Genomic DNA, 18,216 nt, shown 5'->3' with positions numbered 1-18,216 from the left:
GAAGTGGTCCAGCACTCAAAAGGAAACAGCCTTTATACGCGATCCTTCAAGGTCCAGAAGATTTTTTGTACACAAAGTTCTTGCTTGAATTCAGTGTGCCCGTATGATTGATTCCAGTACGTCACTTGGCACGGAGACACCAAATCCTATATGAACGCTTTTTACCCTATACATTTGCATTTGCGTGTCTTGAAGTAGCATGTTTTACACGTGAATAACATAACTAATGAATAACAATGCGAACGTTTGAACTTACTAGTAACAATTATTGTTTCAGGGATAACCACCAAGTGAAGTGCAGAAAGCATAAGCTGTGGTATAGACTAGAAAAAACTGGAAGGCTGCTTAGACAGTTGGGGGCAGGTAGGAGAATGTAGTTAATGAGCAGTAATTTAGAAGAAAGCTTAGAAAAAATGTAGGTGCACTCACATAAACAAAGGTAGAGGGAAACGGACAACTTAAACTTCGGCGTCTGTGTTGTCCGTTTCTCTGAACTTGTGCCCATGTCTGCGTGCCCATCTTTTCTTTTTTAACATGAATCCGTACCAGCTAGCTCAACTATCTGCCGTTCTAAAAAAGCGCCTTCGTTCTGTCACGCTTACGAAGTAATTTTGTTAGGAACACACTACCGCCAGAACATTATTGGTATTAGCGTCCCGTTGCGCTCCCGCTGACGAAAGGTCTTCATCATCGTCATAGACCTGCACTTTTATCCAACGCACCTTCTTCAGTGGTCGTCGCAGTTTGGTTAGCGTAAGCATCGGTTGTCGTCGATAAGAACTCCGTGGTCACCTCGGGGCCTGCGAAAAGATCAGTATTGTTGCACAAAGCCATGCATTTACAAATATTTGTTAAAGAAAAATAGAAGGTACAGACATAGCAGTAGTCATGCACGGGGGCGCGAAATAACTTTTTAGCCCCTCTTCGTCTTGTCTGACAAGACGCCTTGTTCTGTTTTTGTTTGTGTTTTTTTTTTGTATTTTTCTGTGTGGTGGCGCGATATTTCCCAGATAAAATCATACACGTGTAGCTGGGGGTATTCAGGAAGTGTTCACCTATTAGACATGTTTATTTCGTCTGCTGATTAAGTGTTGACTGGCTGTACCAAGGCGCCTCTCTCCTTCTGACACGTACTCGAAACCAGCCAATCAGTGCTTCGGCAGCAGACGAAATGAACGTGTCCACTAGATCGACACTCATAGAATATCCTCCTTGGGCGGGGCGCAGTGTGATCGGCCCGAACACGTGGCTTGAGTCGACCAACGCGAAAATTGCCACTCTTTGGGTGAATTGAACGGTGCAGCCGCATACGTGAATTCCGCGACATGGCGCAAAATGCGGTGAGATCCGCCGTAGCTTGCCAGGGGCTTCTCTGAGAGAACAACTCCTCGAGATGGTGACCGTTATTATTATTATTTGTTTTGAACACATAAATACAATTAACAGGAAAGGGAAAGCGAGGAGCAGGCTGGCAACTGCCGCCGGAAGGGGCACAACGCCTGCCTACTCTTCAGAGTGGAGGTGACAGCAACAAAGAAATATAGCGGTCCCCCTGGTCATTTCTGTGACCACGGGGAGCGCTATAGGAAACCACGAGGGTAAAGTGTGTCGCTGTGGCGGCAATTGTAACGCAACTTCTGTGACGCCTGCGAAATATTGTGTCTATCTGTCAAAGAACTCCTATTGTGCACTCTCCAATAACACCTGTCTTGGGTCACGCGACACCATACTAGGCCTGCATGTTTCTGAACCCTGCCCCGTAGGAGTGTTCGGACAACTTTACCGCTTTGCCTTCGATTTCCATGCTTGAAAGGATGCGGACAAGTTGTCTGCGGATACAGCATGGAACCTGAACGATAAGAAAAAAAATAAAGTTAGAATGTTAGGCTCAACGCACAGAGTTCAGATAATTAGGCTGCTTTACTGTGATTATTCCTTAATGTAAACGAGTATAAGGCCTTTAGCATCCTCTTCAGTTTGCGAAATTCCTTTTCAGCAGTTTTCCCTATTAAAACCCGATTCATGGCCGGTCCCCTGTAGTGGATTGAGCCAGATTGCCTGGAACCAACCAACCGACCAACCAACCAACCAGCCAACCAACCAGCCAACCAACCAGCCAACCAAAGCACATCTCACTCATATCAAGTTGCAGGAGGCGAAGCGATGTGTACTTGTTAAACTGACGAAAGTAGCCAACTAAACGCATCATTCAGCGCGACTTGCAGCGCTTTGGAAAGCAGTATAGTGTTTTAATGTCCACAGGTTACATGAGCAACTCACATGCATACTTCCAGGCTTAGTATGGCAAATGCACGGGTTCCTCGGGCCTTTTTTTTTCTTTCTATTCACAAACAATGAAGAAGGCAGTTCATTCATTCATTTCATTTCTACATTCGGTACAAGAGAAATGCAGTTAACAATGAGAAAAAGCCCCTCTTATGACAACTTCACGAGGTCCAAGAACCCAGGCAGATGCTGGCAGATAGTTTTGAATATAGGTTTGCATTCCTAGCATAAATGGCAAAAACACAATATGCGCAACTCAAGGAAATACGAAGGTAACGCTATGATTGGCAGTGATCACAAAACCAGGCATCAAAAGCTTCACATAACAGAATAAACAACTGCAACGCACACAGTAACAAAAATAGGAACACATTAAAAAAATCAATTCAGGAAATACAGTTTGTGTTCTCTTTTCATAATAGAAGATATATCTAATACCCGAGGATATTAAGTTGTTTAATAGTCTACTTGTCCAATTTGTAATACTGTTACAGGCATGGTTTGTTCTACAGGAAGGAACTAACGACGGGGTCTTGTACAGAACTAGCAATCTCTAGTTACATACTAAATGAAATTATTCATTTTAATTAAGTGTGAAGTCAGCGGCTGCAATTAGTAAATAGCAATATGTGCCGTAAGGCAATTAAGTTGGAAGCTTCTAGTGATCTTATGTTAATTATTTTAATATGTGTTTCGATTTCTCGTGCTAGTAATGTCCGCCTCTTGGAATAATCCACCTCAAGGACAATACTTACGCTGTCTGCGACAGGCAATTTTTAAAAATTCCGGAAAAACATTCTCACCCCGTATATCTGTCCGTAATGTTCTGACAAGGGCGCTCTAAGGGCAGGACAGTGCAGGGCCGTGTGCGACGTGATGGTGAACCAATCGCTCAGTTTGTAAATCAGCCATACAAGCTTAATTACTGTCATACAGATTGCTTACTGTGTTATGTTTTTCAATGTCGTTGAATGAATGAATGAATGAATGAATGAATGAATGAATGAATGAATGAATGAATGAATGAATGAATGAATGAATAAATGAATTCTAAGATTTTACATGCCAACACCACGATTTGATTACGATGCACGCCGTAGTGGGGACTCCGGGTTAATTTTGACCACCAGGGCATTTTTAACGTGCCTCCAATGCACGGGAGTTCAATGTCCTTGGGTAGTGAATTGATCTAGCGGCGCAAGAGGCCTAGCCAAGCTACTTTCGTCTAAAAGATCATGATCAGTCATGTAACCAAATAAATAATTATATCATACATCCCAGCGCCACAGCAGCCTGAACTCACCAACAATATTGATGATCTTGTTGGCGGTGACGATTCGATCGTCGTCCTTTAGGAACGCCATCTTCTTCACAACAAGGGGAGTCGTCCTCCGGATAAACTTACAGATAGACTCGCCAAAGCGAAGGTACCGATTCCGCGAATCTGCAAAGGAGAAAACTCAGTGCTGTGAATGGGGAATCCCCCGAAGTGGAGTAGCGATTACCGTTTACGTGAACCGCAAAGTTATTACTCGCAGGCTTTTCGGAAAAAAAAAATGGTGAAAAGCCCTCAAACCAGGTCATTTTCTGGGATGTAAGCAAAATTATCATCCGAATGCACCTAATTAACCACCAGATTCATGGCCAATCCCCCACTGTGGGTATGTGCCACAGCCACTAAGGACAACAACAACAACAACATGAGCTCTGCTGGTATACGCTATCTGTTAGCACCCTGGTTAGCCCAGTTAGTAAAGCAACTGGCCTTAGGAAGGCGGTGGTGCTGGGTGCACTGGCCTGACCAGGAGGAACTATACTCTTCTACTGCGAAGTTTTTTGTCATGAGCAGCCGGTGTGGGTTTCTTTGAATGACAACTTTTTCCGTTCTTGCAAAGTGGTCTGGCGTAATGCGTTTCTATGCGTTTGTGCATTGCGTGTTTCTTTATACGAACGTGCGCGTCTGAGTTTGTATATGTTGTGCGTTTATATTTGTCAGTGTGGGTCGTCACCGGGCGAAACGTTGGAAAACTAAGCAAGACCATGTGCCGAATTCTCTTTATGCAGAAATGTTTGGCTTAAGTTGGCCCAGCCATTCATCAGTACTGCATGACAAACTGACGTATGACAGTGAAAATAAACACTCTCGAAAACGAACCTGTTTTTCACTGTGTGGGTAAACAACTTAATCGTCACTCTTTCCAGAAGGTGATTGACCGCGGCCGATCGGAAACGATTGATTGTCCGGTCAGTCAGTTGTTAATCCTGACAGTGACAATGTCATAAATATTACTATAGATTCAAATAAAAGTTCAAGACGAGCACTCATCGCAGCCGAGATTTTTTTAATGTAGTCAGGCCATCGGCGACAAAATCAAAGGACGCGGGATAACTTACTCATTCTGACGATATGAAGCCTGCGGAGCTTAGCCATGCTCGAAATTCCCTTCCAGGCTTCAGCTGAAATTCTCACGGTCGAGAGGTAAAACAGGTGCGTTATTCTACAATGCGTTGTGAATAATAGCATCGGGTAAACTCCAAAATGTTAGGTGCGGCTTACCTCTCATGATCTGCGATTCAACTCTCCTCGGCACTTCCTGATCGGTCAGTATTCTCTGGAATTTGTCCAAGTAAGCCCTTCCTCTGGAAACTTGAGAAACGGTACTTAAACGCAGCTATCGATGGACATAAATGTTTTCGTACTCTTCAAGTACACGTCGAGCAACAAATTCACATTGGGCGCATTTATTCCAGCTCGGTAAATGTCCTAACGTGTTTTAAAGCAGCACGAAAGGGGGAAAAAAAGCCGAGCTGCATTTAGTAAATTACCCTTCCTCAATACCCAAAACGAGTCTCATCTTGATAGGAGGCTTGGTCAGTTAGAATAGGCGCGAATACTAGAGACACCCGTCGACGCCTCCTTGAAGTTCCGCACCAACTCGTCATGACATCACAAATTTTGATGGCGTGTCCTCTGACCTAGTTATATGTTTTTTTAATCGGTGAAAGTTGATTCTGTTGTATTCTAAAGAAGCCAAAGATTGAACTAAGCAAGTTTCGAGAACCTTTTATAGAGCCACAAAGAACCAAATGTGGGAACATACTTTGAAATCCGTGGCGTCGTACTGACGTACTGGCACTGGATTATCGACGCGAAATTCAAGAAGTAGGACGTTGACTTTTACTTTGTTTTCCAGTCAACTTTTCACCGCGAAATCAATGACAAATTGAGTTTCTAAAGAATAATTTGTCAGTTCGGACTGATATAGTTTCTATTTATTGTCCCTTTAAGGATATCTTTAAACAGAATTCCAAATAAAATACAAAAAATTACGGGAATAATGTTGTTTTTTTTTTTTTAGTGCTGAGTATGGGTCATTGTGCTCAATGTAGTATTAACGGCATAGCTTGAACTTGGCGTTCTGAAGGAACAACTCATAATGGGAAGTCGAACGCACCAAATGGCGAGGCTCTGCTTCCGTGACCTGCCAGGATCTGAATAGTCTTTTCTGGAAAAGAAAGTTTTTTTTTTCTCATGTTCAGTGGGTGCTATCATGAAAGCATCACACAATCAATTTGTCATTTCGGGACGCCTTCATATCGAGAAATCCAGAAAGTGACTTAGTCTAGTAAAGATCAACTCTGAGAGAAACAGGCTGCCGTGGCGCACCATCTCCTATGATCTCCTTCAATCTCCCTCAAGTACCATGTTCCTAATATACATAACTAATTTGCAAATGCATTAACGAGAAGAGAGAGATGAATCGACGCTAGGGAGGTTGACCACAACAGAACCTATTTACATGGCTGTCATGCAGCAGGGAAGCAGCCTGGTCCGCGCAAGGCAATAAAAATAACGGTTAGAGAAAAGTAGAACCGCAAGGACCTTGTAGAACCGCAAGACGATAGATAAAACTAATTTTCCGTAATGTTTGATAGCTCTTTTCGGTTCATCTGAGAGATGTCTCTGACCGTCACCATCTTCCTGACATGCTTAAGTGAGTCCTGTAATTTTATGTGCGATGCTCTTACCATCCGATAGATCGTCAAAATCTGAAAAAGAAAATGTCAGGTGGCATTGACTGCATCAGCCAAAGGGTCAGAAAACCGATTCATGAGAACAAACTTCATGCATGATGTCCTCGCAGGAATTTACCAATAGGCACAATGTCCTCATCTGAAAAAAAAATACATGACAATATTGAAATTAATGAGGCTACTTCCAGTGGATCAAATTGAAAGCATTTACGAGTAATAGCAGTCACAAGCTGAAAACACGCTGCACGTCGGAATAAATACGCTTGCGAACTTTCTTAAAGTGTCACTATTGTAACCTGGCTATTCTAGTAAGAGCATGATCCATTCCATTCGTCGAATGTCCTTTTTCTAGACTCTATGAAATGTTATTTTAAACTACCTTTGGCAGATAGCGCCATTTTAATTCTTGGATAGGAATGCTCGAAGAGGCAGTCATTACATTGCACAATAAATAAAAATGTAAAATTGACTTATCAACAAAATTTCGCACACATCCTAATGAATGACTTCAACACAAATATTTCACATTACGCATTGTAGCCTTTGAGCTTTTCAGGCGTATCCACTTGGAACGAATTCTGATGATGGCACCGGTTTCGAGATATGCGTCGTCAAACTTGCGGTAAAACTACATTACATACTAACTTATTTTTCCAACGAAACGCTGTCTTATGCATTGAAGCACAAAAGTAACTGGACTGCCAATGTATTTAGTCATATGTTTTGGGAATGACTACATCGAAACTAGAGTCATCCTGACAGCTCGTTTCAAGCGGATAAGCCTGAGAACTCACTCACCGGCTACAATTCGTAAGTCGCAATATGTGCTGCGAGGTAATTATTTAAAACGTAATTAGGACAATCTTGTTATTTACTTGCTAGTGCATTTACATATGCACTAGCCTGTTCCGGGGCTTCTATGCCTGGTAGCTTGCAGAGCGCGTCACGTGGTACGCGGGGCGCTCAACGCAAACGCGCAGATTTCACCTGCGTACGTGAAACGGGACGATGCGTCCTACGTTAGGCGCATGCGCATCTCGATCCTGCAGTATCTTGAGGTACGTAGCGCTTCTACGTGCGTGAAACTAAAGCTGTCTATTATTGGTCTTTATGAATATTCTAGCTCAAGGATTAGAATCGTGCCATCTGCCACCGACGAACTTTAAAAAATTCAGTATAGTCTAGAAAAAAGAACGGATTTTTGCTCACACAGTCTGTACCCTGTAGAGGTTACGAAATTTTATTTTCGTTATGCAAGAAATTAACTGTTTATTAAAATGCCGAAATAATCGTGAATTTGTTTCAAGTATGCTATAAACATAACATATCTTTATTGGATTAAAATAGAAATGAAAGTGCTACTGCGAGTATTGTGTTTTTATTTATGGTGCCCTTACAAGCCCAGAGAAGCGAGAATTGAGTAAGGGTGTTTAAAGTAATATAGAGGTACTAGAGCATGAACACAATACAGCAAATCATAGACATACGAAGATATACACGAGCGGTAGCTATATCGAAGACAGAGCATCAAGGCATAGAGCAAAAGGAAAGAAATACGCAAGCATTAGTGCATGGTACAGCATATGCGCATTACACATTATGTGACGCATTGGTGCGTCACATACTACGCAACGATTGTGGTTACAAGGATGTTCTACAACCAGCGCCATTTTTCTCGAGTGACCCTGGCTAACGCTTCCAGGCACGCAGGGGCAGCCGCCGCTGTCGCGTTATGCGGAGGTTCTATGTTCGACTCCCACCCGCAAACAGCAGTCTTTTCTTGCACTTTCATTTCCATTTTCCTCAGGAGCTTATCACAAATTTAAGCATCGTTCATATCCAATTCTACGTTTCGATTTAAACGTATTCAATTTCCCATATATGCTTTCTTTGGCTTCATCGTAGCAGTCGGCTCGATATGGTTAGTTTCTGGATAACTTTCCCAGAAAACAAATTCTAAGCTGTAGTTTCGTCCCGAAAAATGGAGGTTTCTTGGAAACACTTTGTCAATCGATCAGGTCAAGGGCGTGCCATCGGACCTGTGAAACCACGTGACCAGGCGCAAGCGCACGTGATGGTCAGCCAAGCTAAGCATGACCGCATAGGGAAGTGCATCTCCGAAAAAGCGTCCTGGCTTCCCGAGTTCCTGAGAAAAGAACAAAATGATTGAGTGCTTGATTATACACCTGCTAACACATGATTATTACATCAATAGAATTGCTAGCGCTGTAGCTAAGGCAGAAACCTGTGCTAGTTGGTAGGAGCATTGTGACATGTTTGCAGTGCTAAAAAAAAAACGAAAACACAACATGAAGCAAATCAGTCGGGTGCGAAAATCAGCTGTGGTCAAGTTGACCTTCATCGCCCCCGTTTTGTCTGCTTCACGTGTGTTTTTGGTTGTTGTTTTTCTGGTGCTAAGAAAATATATATTGTGCCTTCTAGTGGTTCTTTAAAATAGTAGTATCAAATGGGCGTACAGTACAACGAACTACACCCTATATAACACGGCGAATATTAAGGTAGGGCAGTGGTTCAAATAACAAGGATGTAAGTCACTGCAGCCCACCTTTCTTTTCTGTCTGTTTTCATAATACTTATCATTCATGTTTGTGTGAACGTCTTTTTTTTCTCAAGCGCGCTGTTTCACCAAAGTCATGCATCACTAACTAGTCCGTCAATACCTATGAGGGAAGTTCATAACACATTAAGAAAGTCACCGGAGAACGTGTCATTTCTAGTTTCAGCAGCATATGTACAATATAACAAAATCACGGGGACCTATTTTTAACCAAAGAAGCATTGAAAGTGCCAGCGCTTCGCTAACCAGAAGTTAAAATGCAACACTCTCATTTCAATCTGTTCATTTCAATCTCTCTTCAAAGTGTTGATTACAAAATCTGAAATTATAAGGAAGTCTTATAACCAGCCAGACAGACAGTTTCCCAAAGCGCATTCTTTAAAGCCAGCAATGGCAGGCCACAGTACGTCCCTACAATTTTTTTTTTTCGTTCTCAGCAGCCGCAGATGACAGCGTGATGTGTTTCGCCCTGACAAGACAAGCGACATCACGCCAGAGGAACCCGCCTTCCGCTCCTCCAATCATCTAACGCGTCGTCCGGGCCAGTCGGCATCGCCCGAGATAAAGAAGCCGCGGAAGGCATAAACAAGACTTACCTTCAACCGAGAGTCAAGCCTGTCGCGAGGCGCAGTCCCTTGTTACATCGCCATTTGCCAGACGACAAGCAGAAGGCAATTACGCGCGCCCCGCGTCAGCCAAGCAGAGAATCTCGTCTCGGACCGAAAAAAACTTTGCAAAAGTTGACACGTCGACAACGCAAGGGTGTCGTCGGTAAGCAGCGTTAATGGCAATAAAGCACAATGGGCAGAAAGAAAGAAAAAGAGAGAAGAAAAAAAAACAGAGGTCGAGTAGTCGCAGCAGTGAGGGGAGGGGGTCAGCTGGCTAGCAGGCGGGAAGGACCGCGCCGACGATGTTTCTGGGAATAAGTTCGTGTCTGCCGGGCCACAGCTGGTGGCTACGAACAGTAGATCACGAGCACAGCCCGCAACTGACCGACTTGCCAGAGAAATATATGACTCCGCGGGCGGCAGCGCAAAAATACCCCTGACGAAGCAGGCGGGCCTTTCCTCCCACGACCGACTCGGTCAGTCGGTCGGTGACTGCGAGGAACCGCTTCCTATATGAGCGATCGAACGCTTTCGTTGGCGCGAAGTGAATTGCCGAGTTTTTTGATGTGCAGGAAGGAGCGAGCGAGAGAGAGGCAGGCTTCTAGATGTTTCGTTAGTGCGATGTTAACCGCGAAAGCTCACTGCCAAGAGCTCTCGACAGCTTCCGGGGTCTCGAGCGTACGAGCGATGCCAAAGACGCGTTTCCCGTACGGCGAAAGACTCCGATATGCTACAGGTTTTCACGCTAGTTTCGGTTTCGCGCGCTTGCACGTACTGCGATGTCTGTGCAAGTCGGAATCAGAATCAAATTAACAGCATAAATGTGCGCTGCAACTTGCGATCTATGGATATACAAAAGACGGTCCCGATGTCAGCGACAGTACACTGTAGTGTGCTTAGTTTCTTTTCGTTTGTTTGGTTCACGTACAAAAAAAAACAGCGTTTAACGTAAGACAGTTCCTTTTCAAAGGTTTTACGTCACACACGTAGGGAGGCCATTTTGCTCATTCTTGCGCAATGCCCATGCTTGTGGTTTAGGTGGTGGATACAGTTTCTGTAGGGGACGATTTGGAACGATTTGATGTAACGGACACATCGTATATAGAGCGTTCTTTTTAGCTGCGCCAAATTTTTAAACGTAACCTGTGGTAAATAGCACGGTTCTAACCCTTGATCTAAATCACTCGCTGAGGTGGCCATAACTTCTACGAGAACTCTAAATTCTTAATTGAATAATTAACATCAAAACGCTGATTAACTTTTTATTAGTTATTTTACGGCACATATTTAAGTCTACGATCGTAGTTAGTGAGCTTACAAGACATGTCGACTTAGGACGAATTCTGAGGATGGAACTGGTGTCATGCGCCGTCAACTTGCGGTAAAAATGCGCTGTAGTGCCACTTACTTTGTAAAGAAAACGGCTGTTTTACACACTGAAGCCCAAAAGTAAAAAAAAATTATGGGGTTTTACGTGCCAAAACCGCTTTCTGATTATGAGGCACGCCGTAGTGGAGGACTCCGGAAATTTTGACCCCCTGGGGTTCTTTAACGTGCACCTAAATCTAAGTACACGGGTGTTTTCGCATTTCGCCCCCATCGAAATGCGGCCGCCATGGCCGGGATTCGATCCCGCGACCTCGTGCTCAGCAGCCCAACACCATAGCCACTGAGCAACCACGGCGGGTAAGCCCAAATGTAACTAGAACGCCAATGGATTTCGTCGGACACATTGAAAATTCATATCTAGGGACTGATGGAGTCCCGAAAGTTTGTTCCAAGTGAGTATGCCTTGCGAACTCGCCGGTTACAATTCGTAGATTGAAATAAGTGGAGTGAAATAATTAATTAAAAGTTAATCGGCGTAATTATTTTAATTGGTGAGTTAGGTACTTCAATGATTTCCTGCAGAAGTTGCGGCCGCTTCGTCGAATAATTCAGATCAAGAGTTAAAATTGTGCTAAGTGCCCCAGACAATTTTTTTAGTTTGGTGAAGCTATAAAAACACGTACCATGTATACGATATGTAATATGTGTTCGCACCCGCCGTGGTTGCTCAGTGGCTATGGTGTTGGGCTGCTGAGCACGAGGTCGCGGGATCGAATCCCGGCCACGGCGGCCGCATTTCGATGGGGGCTAAATGCGAAAACACCCGTGTACTTAGATTTAGGTGCACGTTAAAGCCCAGGTGGTCGAAATTTCCGGAGTCCTCCACTACGGCGTGCCTCATAATCAGAAAGTGGTTTTGGCACGTAAAACCCCATAATTCAATATGTGTTCGCTGAAGTATATATGAAACTCGCACTATATGTATATCTCAGTTTGCGTGAATCGGGAGTTACGGGTCAGCCCACGCGCAGCAGCAAGCGCACCAGAACAGGATTCAAGGTCACGTGTTGCATTGCGACATCTGGAGTGAGTTGGCCACAGCACATTGCAATTTCAGCAAATAGGCAGAATGCCAAATATTTGAGCCATGGGAACGTGTTAGCTACCCCATGCATGTTGTTTGTTTGCACCCTGCAACAGAGTTCAGTTGAAGGTTGTTATATGAGAGCGGAAGCCTTCCATCCTCCTTTCTCCCCCTGGGTTCATAACACACCTTCGAAAGACAAATTTCCAATGTCCATTTCGCTCGCTGAGCGATGCTAAAAATAAACCGATTTTGTTCCTGCGCCAGTCCGCGCTAGAGATATGCCGTCCATGGCCCGGTCAGGCAACATACAGACTCACAGCCTAGAAAGCTCTTTCATAGCCAAGCTTTCCATTTTGTCACAATTACTAAAAAACAAAAAGTATGCTATCCTTTTTGAGGCACTCACCTTTCCACCAAGTCAGGACATAAATCGATACAAATGCGCAAGGCGCCCCCTGACGTGTGGAAAGCCGAGCCAAAAAACGACACCTTGTATGAGAACGCAACTCACACCAACAATATCATAATCGTTATCAACCCCCACATCCTCGTATGCAGTAGCGTAATTATCTCACAAGTGCAGCACAAAGGCCTCTCCCAGGCACCACAAATTAACCTCGTTTGCATTAACCAAATTGACCCTGTACCCGCATTGTCCCAGTTTCATCACTCCACCCAACTCTCTCTCACCCCCAACTGCATTTTACTCCCCTTTTTAGCCATTCTGTCTTCATAAAAGGCCTTATGTTATCTAGTTCCGTTGATTCCATAACCGTCCCAGCTTCATTTCATACCCTTAATCTCAAGTAGGAATAGTATCAACTGTTCGACCCCTAATACGTATTCAAAAATGGCAGGCATTTTTAAGGGTAAATGTAGAAACATGGGAAGGTAGGCATACTTCTTAGAAGCGATGCTAAACAATGACCTCAATATCGTATCCGCACCCCGTTACCGTTCACCCCGAAGCCAAGATCAGCGAGCCCCCGATTGCTGGGTGGAATTTAATAAATATTCTATCTCTATCGTTGCCCTCTCTCTCTCTCTCTCTCTCTCTCTCTCTCTCTCTCTCCAGTGTTTCCTTTCCGCAATCGTGCTCCAAATGCGGTCACGCGTGCTGCTCCTTCGACCACATGCTCTGGCTGTGCCCGTACAACGCGGGCTCCGACTTTCATAACAAGTCCAAGTGGGACGCCTTGCTGAAGAGCTCGGATTTCACAAACCAACTACAGGCCGTCCAGAGGGCCCGCGACGTCGCGGAGAGTCACCACCTCCCTGTCCCGTCGTGGGCGGAGCCAACAACTTGATCGGGGAGCCTTCGGTCTCCCAATCGAGTTCCTCAGGACACTTAATAAAGTTCTTGTCACTGTCACTTCTGACGTGATTTAAGAATGACCATCCCACAAGACACAGTCGTCGAGTTCCTCGAGGTTTATTTCTGGTCATTCGCATTCATGGCTCTGCCGGAACAATGGGCTGCACCACTTTCTTGTCTGAAATGAGACGGGGCGAATTGTGAGTGAGGCGTCCACCGCGCATATCTTGCTTTAAAAACAAACGTCAATAAATGCCGTTAACAATTATAGAAGTTGAGGCTTACTCTTCCTTTGGAAGATCTTCAGCTTGGACACACTTTGCCACGCTTTCGTCAAAGCATCCTTAACTGAAAATATATTAGAACGAAAGAAGCACTGTGTGATAGCCACTCAATAGTAGTACTCTCGTATGCACTCGTAATGAGATACTTTGTGAAAGCTGCAAGATATGGTAAAACGTTGTTGGTTGGTTCCTACTGCGTGAACATTTCTTTTTACATTGCGAAGGATTTGCTGCAATGCATGATAAAAGAAAAAAAGTGAATGGAAAAGTGCAGCTCTGCATTGTGTATGAATTGCAAACAAATTGCAGCTCTCTGATGCATTCCCATTTCCTTCAATCACCATTCAACATCAATCATTTCAATAATTTCTTTCACATAATTACCACCACTTTAGCTTAACGTGTTTGCCTATGTGTCTCTCATTTGACACCGCCTGCCCTCCAAGTCGTTCCGACCCGGGATCTTTATGGTATTTGCATAAATGAAAATTATTTGCATAAATGAAAATAAATGAATAAGAAATAAGAAATGCACATCACCTACCTGTCTTTCCAGCGTAGGCGATATCCGAAAGAACTTTCGAAAGCTTGTTTACATCAACAATGGACCCTGCGCTGTCTGCTGGGAGAAATTCAATAAAAATAACGGTGCGCAAAAAATTGTTTAGCTATACTTTCATCTTGATATAATTGAGATTCTCATTATTGGCAGTGTTCCGGATGTAATCTAACAGAGAAATTTAATGGACACTGCTCGAAAACGCGAATAACTGGGCCCTCATCTCCCAATAGTTGAGGAAGTATTTGTGACAATGTTCCGAAGGCCAAGTAACAGAGAAAATAAATAAAATTAACGTTGTGCATAAAAGCAAGTAGCTCCGCTATCATCTCATGTCAGTGGAAGATTGCATGACCTTCCGTAGAAGTCCGAGAAAGTTTTAAGGAACAATTCCACACATTTCTTTTTTCAATTTCATGTGTCCTTAATATATATTGAATATTTGCTCCAAGGAAATGGTAAAGTTAAATTTGGCTTCATCCTACCACGCGCTTACATAGCGTACAATCATATAAATCACACACCCCATCTGACAAGAAAACTTTCTTGCATGATGAGCGCAAAAGAATGAATCGTGGACGCTTCTTGAGCATAGACTAACGAAGAGACAGAAAAATTTTGAAACAACCCAAGGTACAGTGAATGCTTACGTTGCGTAATAGTCTGGTAACCTAAATACTTTCCTTCTATATTTTATAAAATAAAAGCAAGCGGGGCAACGTGCCACCCTGCGAATACCGAACACACAAGCCCCGAAGGTTGTGGGTTCGCTTACTATTTGCCCCTTTTAACTTTAACCGTACATTAAGTTAGCGCGTTTTGAAACAATAAACAATCCTATCCATGAATTCAAGCAGTAAATCTGACACACGCACGTAATGAAAAAAAGAAACAGCTGAGAGCCTGAACTGAAAATCAATGTCCATTGTTGGTGTGGCCATAATTTCTGTCCAATTTCGTCATTTGACAGCAATTTGGCATATAAGACCCCATAACTTATTTCTAATTTGACAGCGAAACTCTAAAGCACGCAACGTGAGGAAAAGCAGACCCAACAATCACCGGATAGTTTATGAATATCTTTTCCTCACAGCGAAATAACGTGGATGTAAACCGGGCACTGACCGATGTTTCTCTTCTCCCTGTTTTCGGCCAAGCATAATCCAATGACTGCAACAAGCAAACAAACAAAAGAAACACAGTAACGCAAGTTCAGCTTAATTTCCTCTTTCTCACTTTCAGATCTATCTCGCTTAAGTGCAGGCAGCGTTCACTCAAAAATACTGTCAACTCACTAACACAAGGATCTGCTATCCTGTTATGCACGGTCTCTTCCCGCTTCTCAATATGAACGCCTGTTTCTAATGTTTATTTTACTAACCACCCCTTATGTAATACCCCTCCAATTGAGTTTTTAAGGTAATAAAGTGAAGTGAAGTGAAGTGCAGTGAAAAGGAAACGACCTGCGCGCACACACAGATCGGGTTGTCGATAGAAGCCTACAGCAACCACCCTACACTTTCATTTTCTGCCCACTGTGTCTTCTCGCGTCTTCAAATTGTCCCACACCTTTTCTTCTATCGCGAATTATGTAGCACGCTGTCGAGTGAACACCTTATTATCAATTTTGTTTCAATCTGTTGACATCAAACGCCTTCATTCGGGGCCGCACGTGAAAGGTGAAGTTGGCGGCGAAAATTTTAAAACGGAGCCGAACGACGTAGAGGGCCGCCTTCGAACACTCAGAGTGAACAAACGCACACACACACACACACACACACATACACACACACACACACACACACACACACACGCGCGCACGCACACACGCACACATAGTTTCCAATGCCGAACACCGATTTTGCATTTAGAACGTATATGCAACGTCTACAAAGGAAAATTAAAAATCGTAACACGTTAAAGCCATATGTCGGAAAAAAGAAAGGAGGAAAGGAAGGATAATAAAAAAAATTCCGGCAGTACCTGTATCTGACGATGAATGTCGACGTTAATGCGATTCGCATTGAAACAATGCAGTGACACACCGCATATGGCCACCCCCGAAACGCGTCATGTCTGAGGCGTGTGGTATACAGCCGGGCTCCTCCCTCACGCTTCCCTCTGGACACGCTGCACCACCTAGCGGCACCGCCACGAATTAAGTAGGCGCGTGACGCTGGTTTGATTCCGCCCAGCAATGAATGAAGTTTAAAGGTCGTTTTTTTGTCATTGAAGAGGGGCACATACCTAGGAGCACATACCCAGTGACTCAACTTGGCGGGAAAAAAAGAAGTTCAGTAAAAAATTTGCACATGCCCAGTGGTACCCGCCGTGGTTTCTCAATGGATATGGTGTTGGGCTGCTAAGCACGAGGTCGTGGGATCGAATCCCGGCCACGGCGGCCGCATTTCGATGAGGGCGAAATGCGAGAACACCCGCGTCATTATATTTAGGTGCACGTTAAACAACCCCAGGTCGAAATTTCCGGAGCCCTCCACTACAGCGTGCCTCATAATCAGAAAGTGGTTTTGGCGCGTAAAACCCCACAATTTTAGTCCCCAGTGGCAGTTAGGTACCAGTTACCATAGCCAGTTATCCTAGCTGCTCCAACGATTTGATTCGAGCCCGGTTACGTCAGCGCAGTAGCCCGATTCTCTGCCAACGGGAAGACCATGTACGACCCAATGACACGAGTTGGCGAAAACGGTTAAGGGCACCGATAGGTGGCAACCGGAAGGCGCGTGAAGTATCGTGAGAATTCCAATCCCATTAAAAATTTACAGCATTTCAAAGCCTGGCAAGCGTTCTTATAACGGCTGTCTACACATCTTCGGATACCGTAGCTACGACAACGATTCAATACAGCACACTCAAATAAATGTAACAGCAACATATCGGGCAGCGTATAGATAAACGCTTTCAACGTGGCAACGTTGGTAACCTAGAAGTGACTTCCCAAATGTTACGTCTTGCTCAGAGGTGCGTTCCTAATCTGACCTTAGCGAACGGATGGCCGGAAGACTATGCGAAGTGGTTTGGAGGTCGAAGGACGTCCGAGTACGACCGCGGTCAAAGACGTATAAGGCTCACCGTGCAGACAAACAGTGGTGGTAACAAAGAGCCACCAGTACTGTTGGCGTCCGAAGCGACTCATGGCGTGGCGGAACAAGCGAGGGGCTGAGGAGAGCGCTAAGAAGCAAGATGCCCCGCTTGCTGAATGCAGCCGTCGGAAGTTTACGCACGACCCACCGACGACTTGGCCACGCAGAAAAACAAGCATCGTCGCGCAGGGCCGCGCACCTCGTAAAACGAAGCATCGAGGCCAGGAATAAATAAAAAAGAAAGGAGTGGCTTAACGGTTTCTGCGCTACTCATATAACATGCGAAAGCCAGCTGTGTCATCGAGAGCCCGTCGTCGATGCTGTTACAAGCCTAGCCCGCAAGTTCGGCAGCAACGCGTCCTCGTGGGCATCTTGATCGGGGCGTACCGAGCAAAGCGATTTCATCACGCGTGCGTCATCTCCGCTGTTTGCTCAAGCGCGTCTCAGTCGTTAGGAAAGCGGCACCATGGGAGCTTGCAATACTTGCAGCTTTACATGTGTAATAGGGATCGGGGACCGTTGGCTGCATTCATAAGTCCATTCGCGCGCGACGACAATTCATGAATACGGGTAACACACCCGGTCGCGATACCAACCTGCACGGCATCGAAGACGCCAACGTATGACGGGCCATTCTCACAAAGCCGAGGCCGTTTAGCTACCTGGTTCTTAGGGGGGTCGCCAAGAAATCCGCTCGCTTGAGTGACACGTAGTGGCAGTCCTCGCCGATTATGATGGAAAACGTAGCACTGGCGATGGAATTGGTTATGTGCGAAGTGAATTGTTCTTTCAGCCAAGGCGTTATAGGTGCGTATGCAGAAAACAGTTCGTACACCTGGAGCGGGTTCGTAAGAACCAATTACGGGCCAGACGGGCTAGCGACCACGCTAGTGATGGCGTTTGGCTTTTGACGAACAGTTATTACCGGGCCGGCAAGCCGAACTTTAACTAGAAGTGATACTTTGGCCGATGCTGAGCCCGAACCCGAACAAATATTTTTAGAACGTACCCGAACGCGAGCCGAACCCGAATCG

The 18,216-nt window shown here is 44.7% G+C and overlaps 2 protein-coding genes across 4 annotated transcripts in view; both read right to left on the bottom strand.

Annotated features, from left to right (window-relative positions):
• LOC126527270 (uncharacterized) overlaps positions 1–9,943 on the bottom strand; it is a 14,444-nt gene extending 4,501 nt beyond the window's left edge. Inside the window, exons 1-10 of one of the 2 annotated variants that reach the window (XM_050175048.3) lie at positions 9,496–9,941; positions 8,361–8,467; positions 6,440–6,460; positions 6,316–6,336; positions 5,742–5,792; positions 4,844–4,933; positions 4,681–4,743; positions 3,590–3,730; positions 1,784–1,849; positions 723–800 (exon numbers count right to left, since the gene is read on the bottom strand). In XM_050175048.3, the coding sequence (XP_050031005.2) occupies positions 723–800; positions 1,784–1,849; positions 3,590–3,730; positions 4,681–4,743; positions 4,844–4,933; positions 5,742–5,792; positions 6,316–6,336; positions 6,440–6,460; positions 8,361–8,436 (607 nt within the window). In that variant the 5' untranslated portion in view covers positions 8,437–8,467; positions 9,496–9,941. Of the gene's footprint in view, positions 1–722; positions 801–1,783; positions 1,850–3,589; positions 3,731–4,680; positions 4,744–4,843; positions 4,934–5,741; positions 5,793–6,315; positions 6,337–6,439; positions 6,461–8,360; positions 8,468–9,495 lie in introns of both variants that reach the window. The other variant, XM_055068637.2, reaches the window with a different exon arrangement.
• A 3,396-nt stretch (positions 9,944–13,339) lies between these two features.
• On the bottom strand, positions 13,340–17,366 carry LOC126527271 (uncharacterized). Of its 2 annotated transcripts, none has more exons than XM_050175049.3 (5): positions 17,172–17,366; positions 15,207–15,251; positions 14,067–14,144; positions 13,524–13,586; positions 13,340–13,416 (listed from the first exon to the last, which is right to left on the bottom strand). In XM_050175049.3, exons 1-5 carry the CDS (start codon positions 17,359–17,361, stop codon positions 13,376–13,378), a joined length of 417 nt encoding a protein of 138 aa, XP_050031006.1. In that variant the 5' UTR covers positions 17,362–17,366; the 3' UTR covers positions 13,340–13,375. The 2 variants fall into 2 exon arrangements, with proteins under 2 accessions (XP_050031006.1, XP_050031007.1); XM_050175050.3 differs by having other exon boundaries at positions 14,067–14,141; positions 17,172–17,365.
• Positions 17,367–18,216: the final 850 nt, after the last annotated feature.

The sequence above is a fragment of the Dermacentor andersoni genome, chromosome 9, assembly GCF_023375885.2.
Source record: "Dermacentor andersoni chromosome 9, qqDerAnde1_hic_scaffold, whole genome shotgun sequence".
NCBI lineage: Eukaryota > Metazoa > Arthropoda > Arachnida > Ixodida > Ixodidae > Dermacentor > Dermacentor andersoni.
Note: the sequence above shows the minus strand (reverse complement) of the source record. Positions and strands in the feature narration are given on the sequence as shown.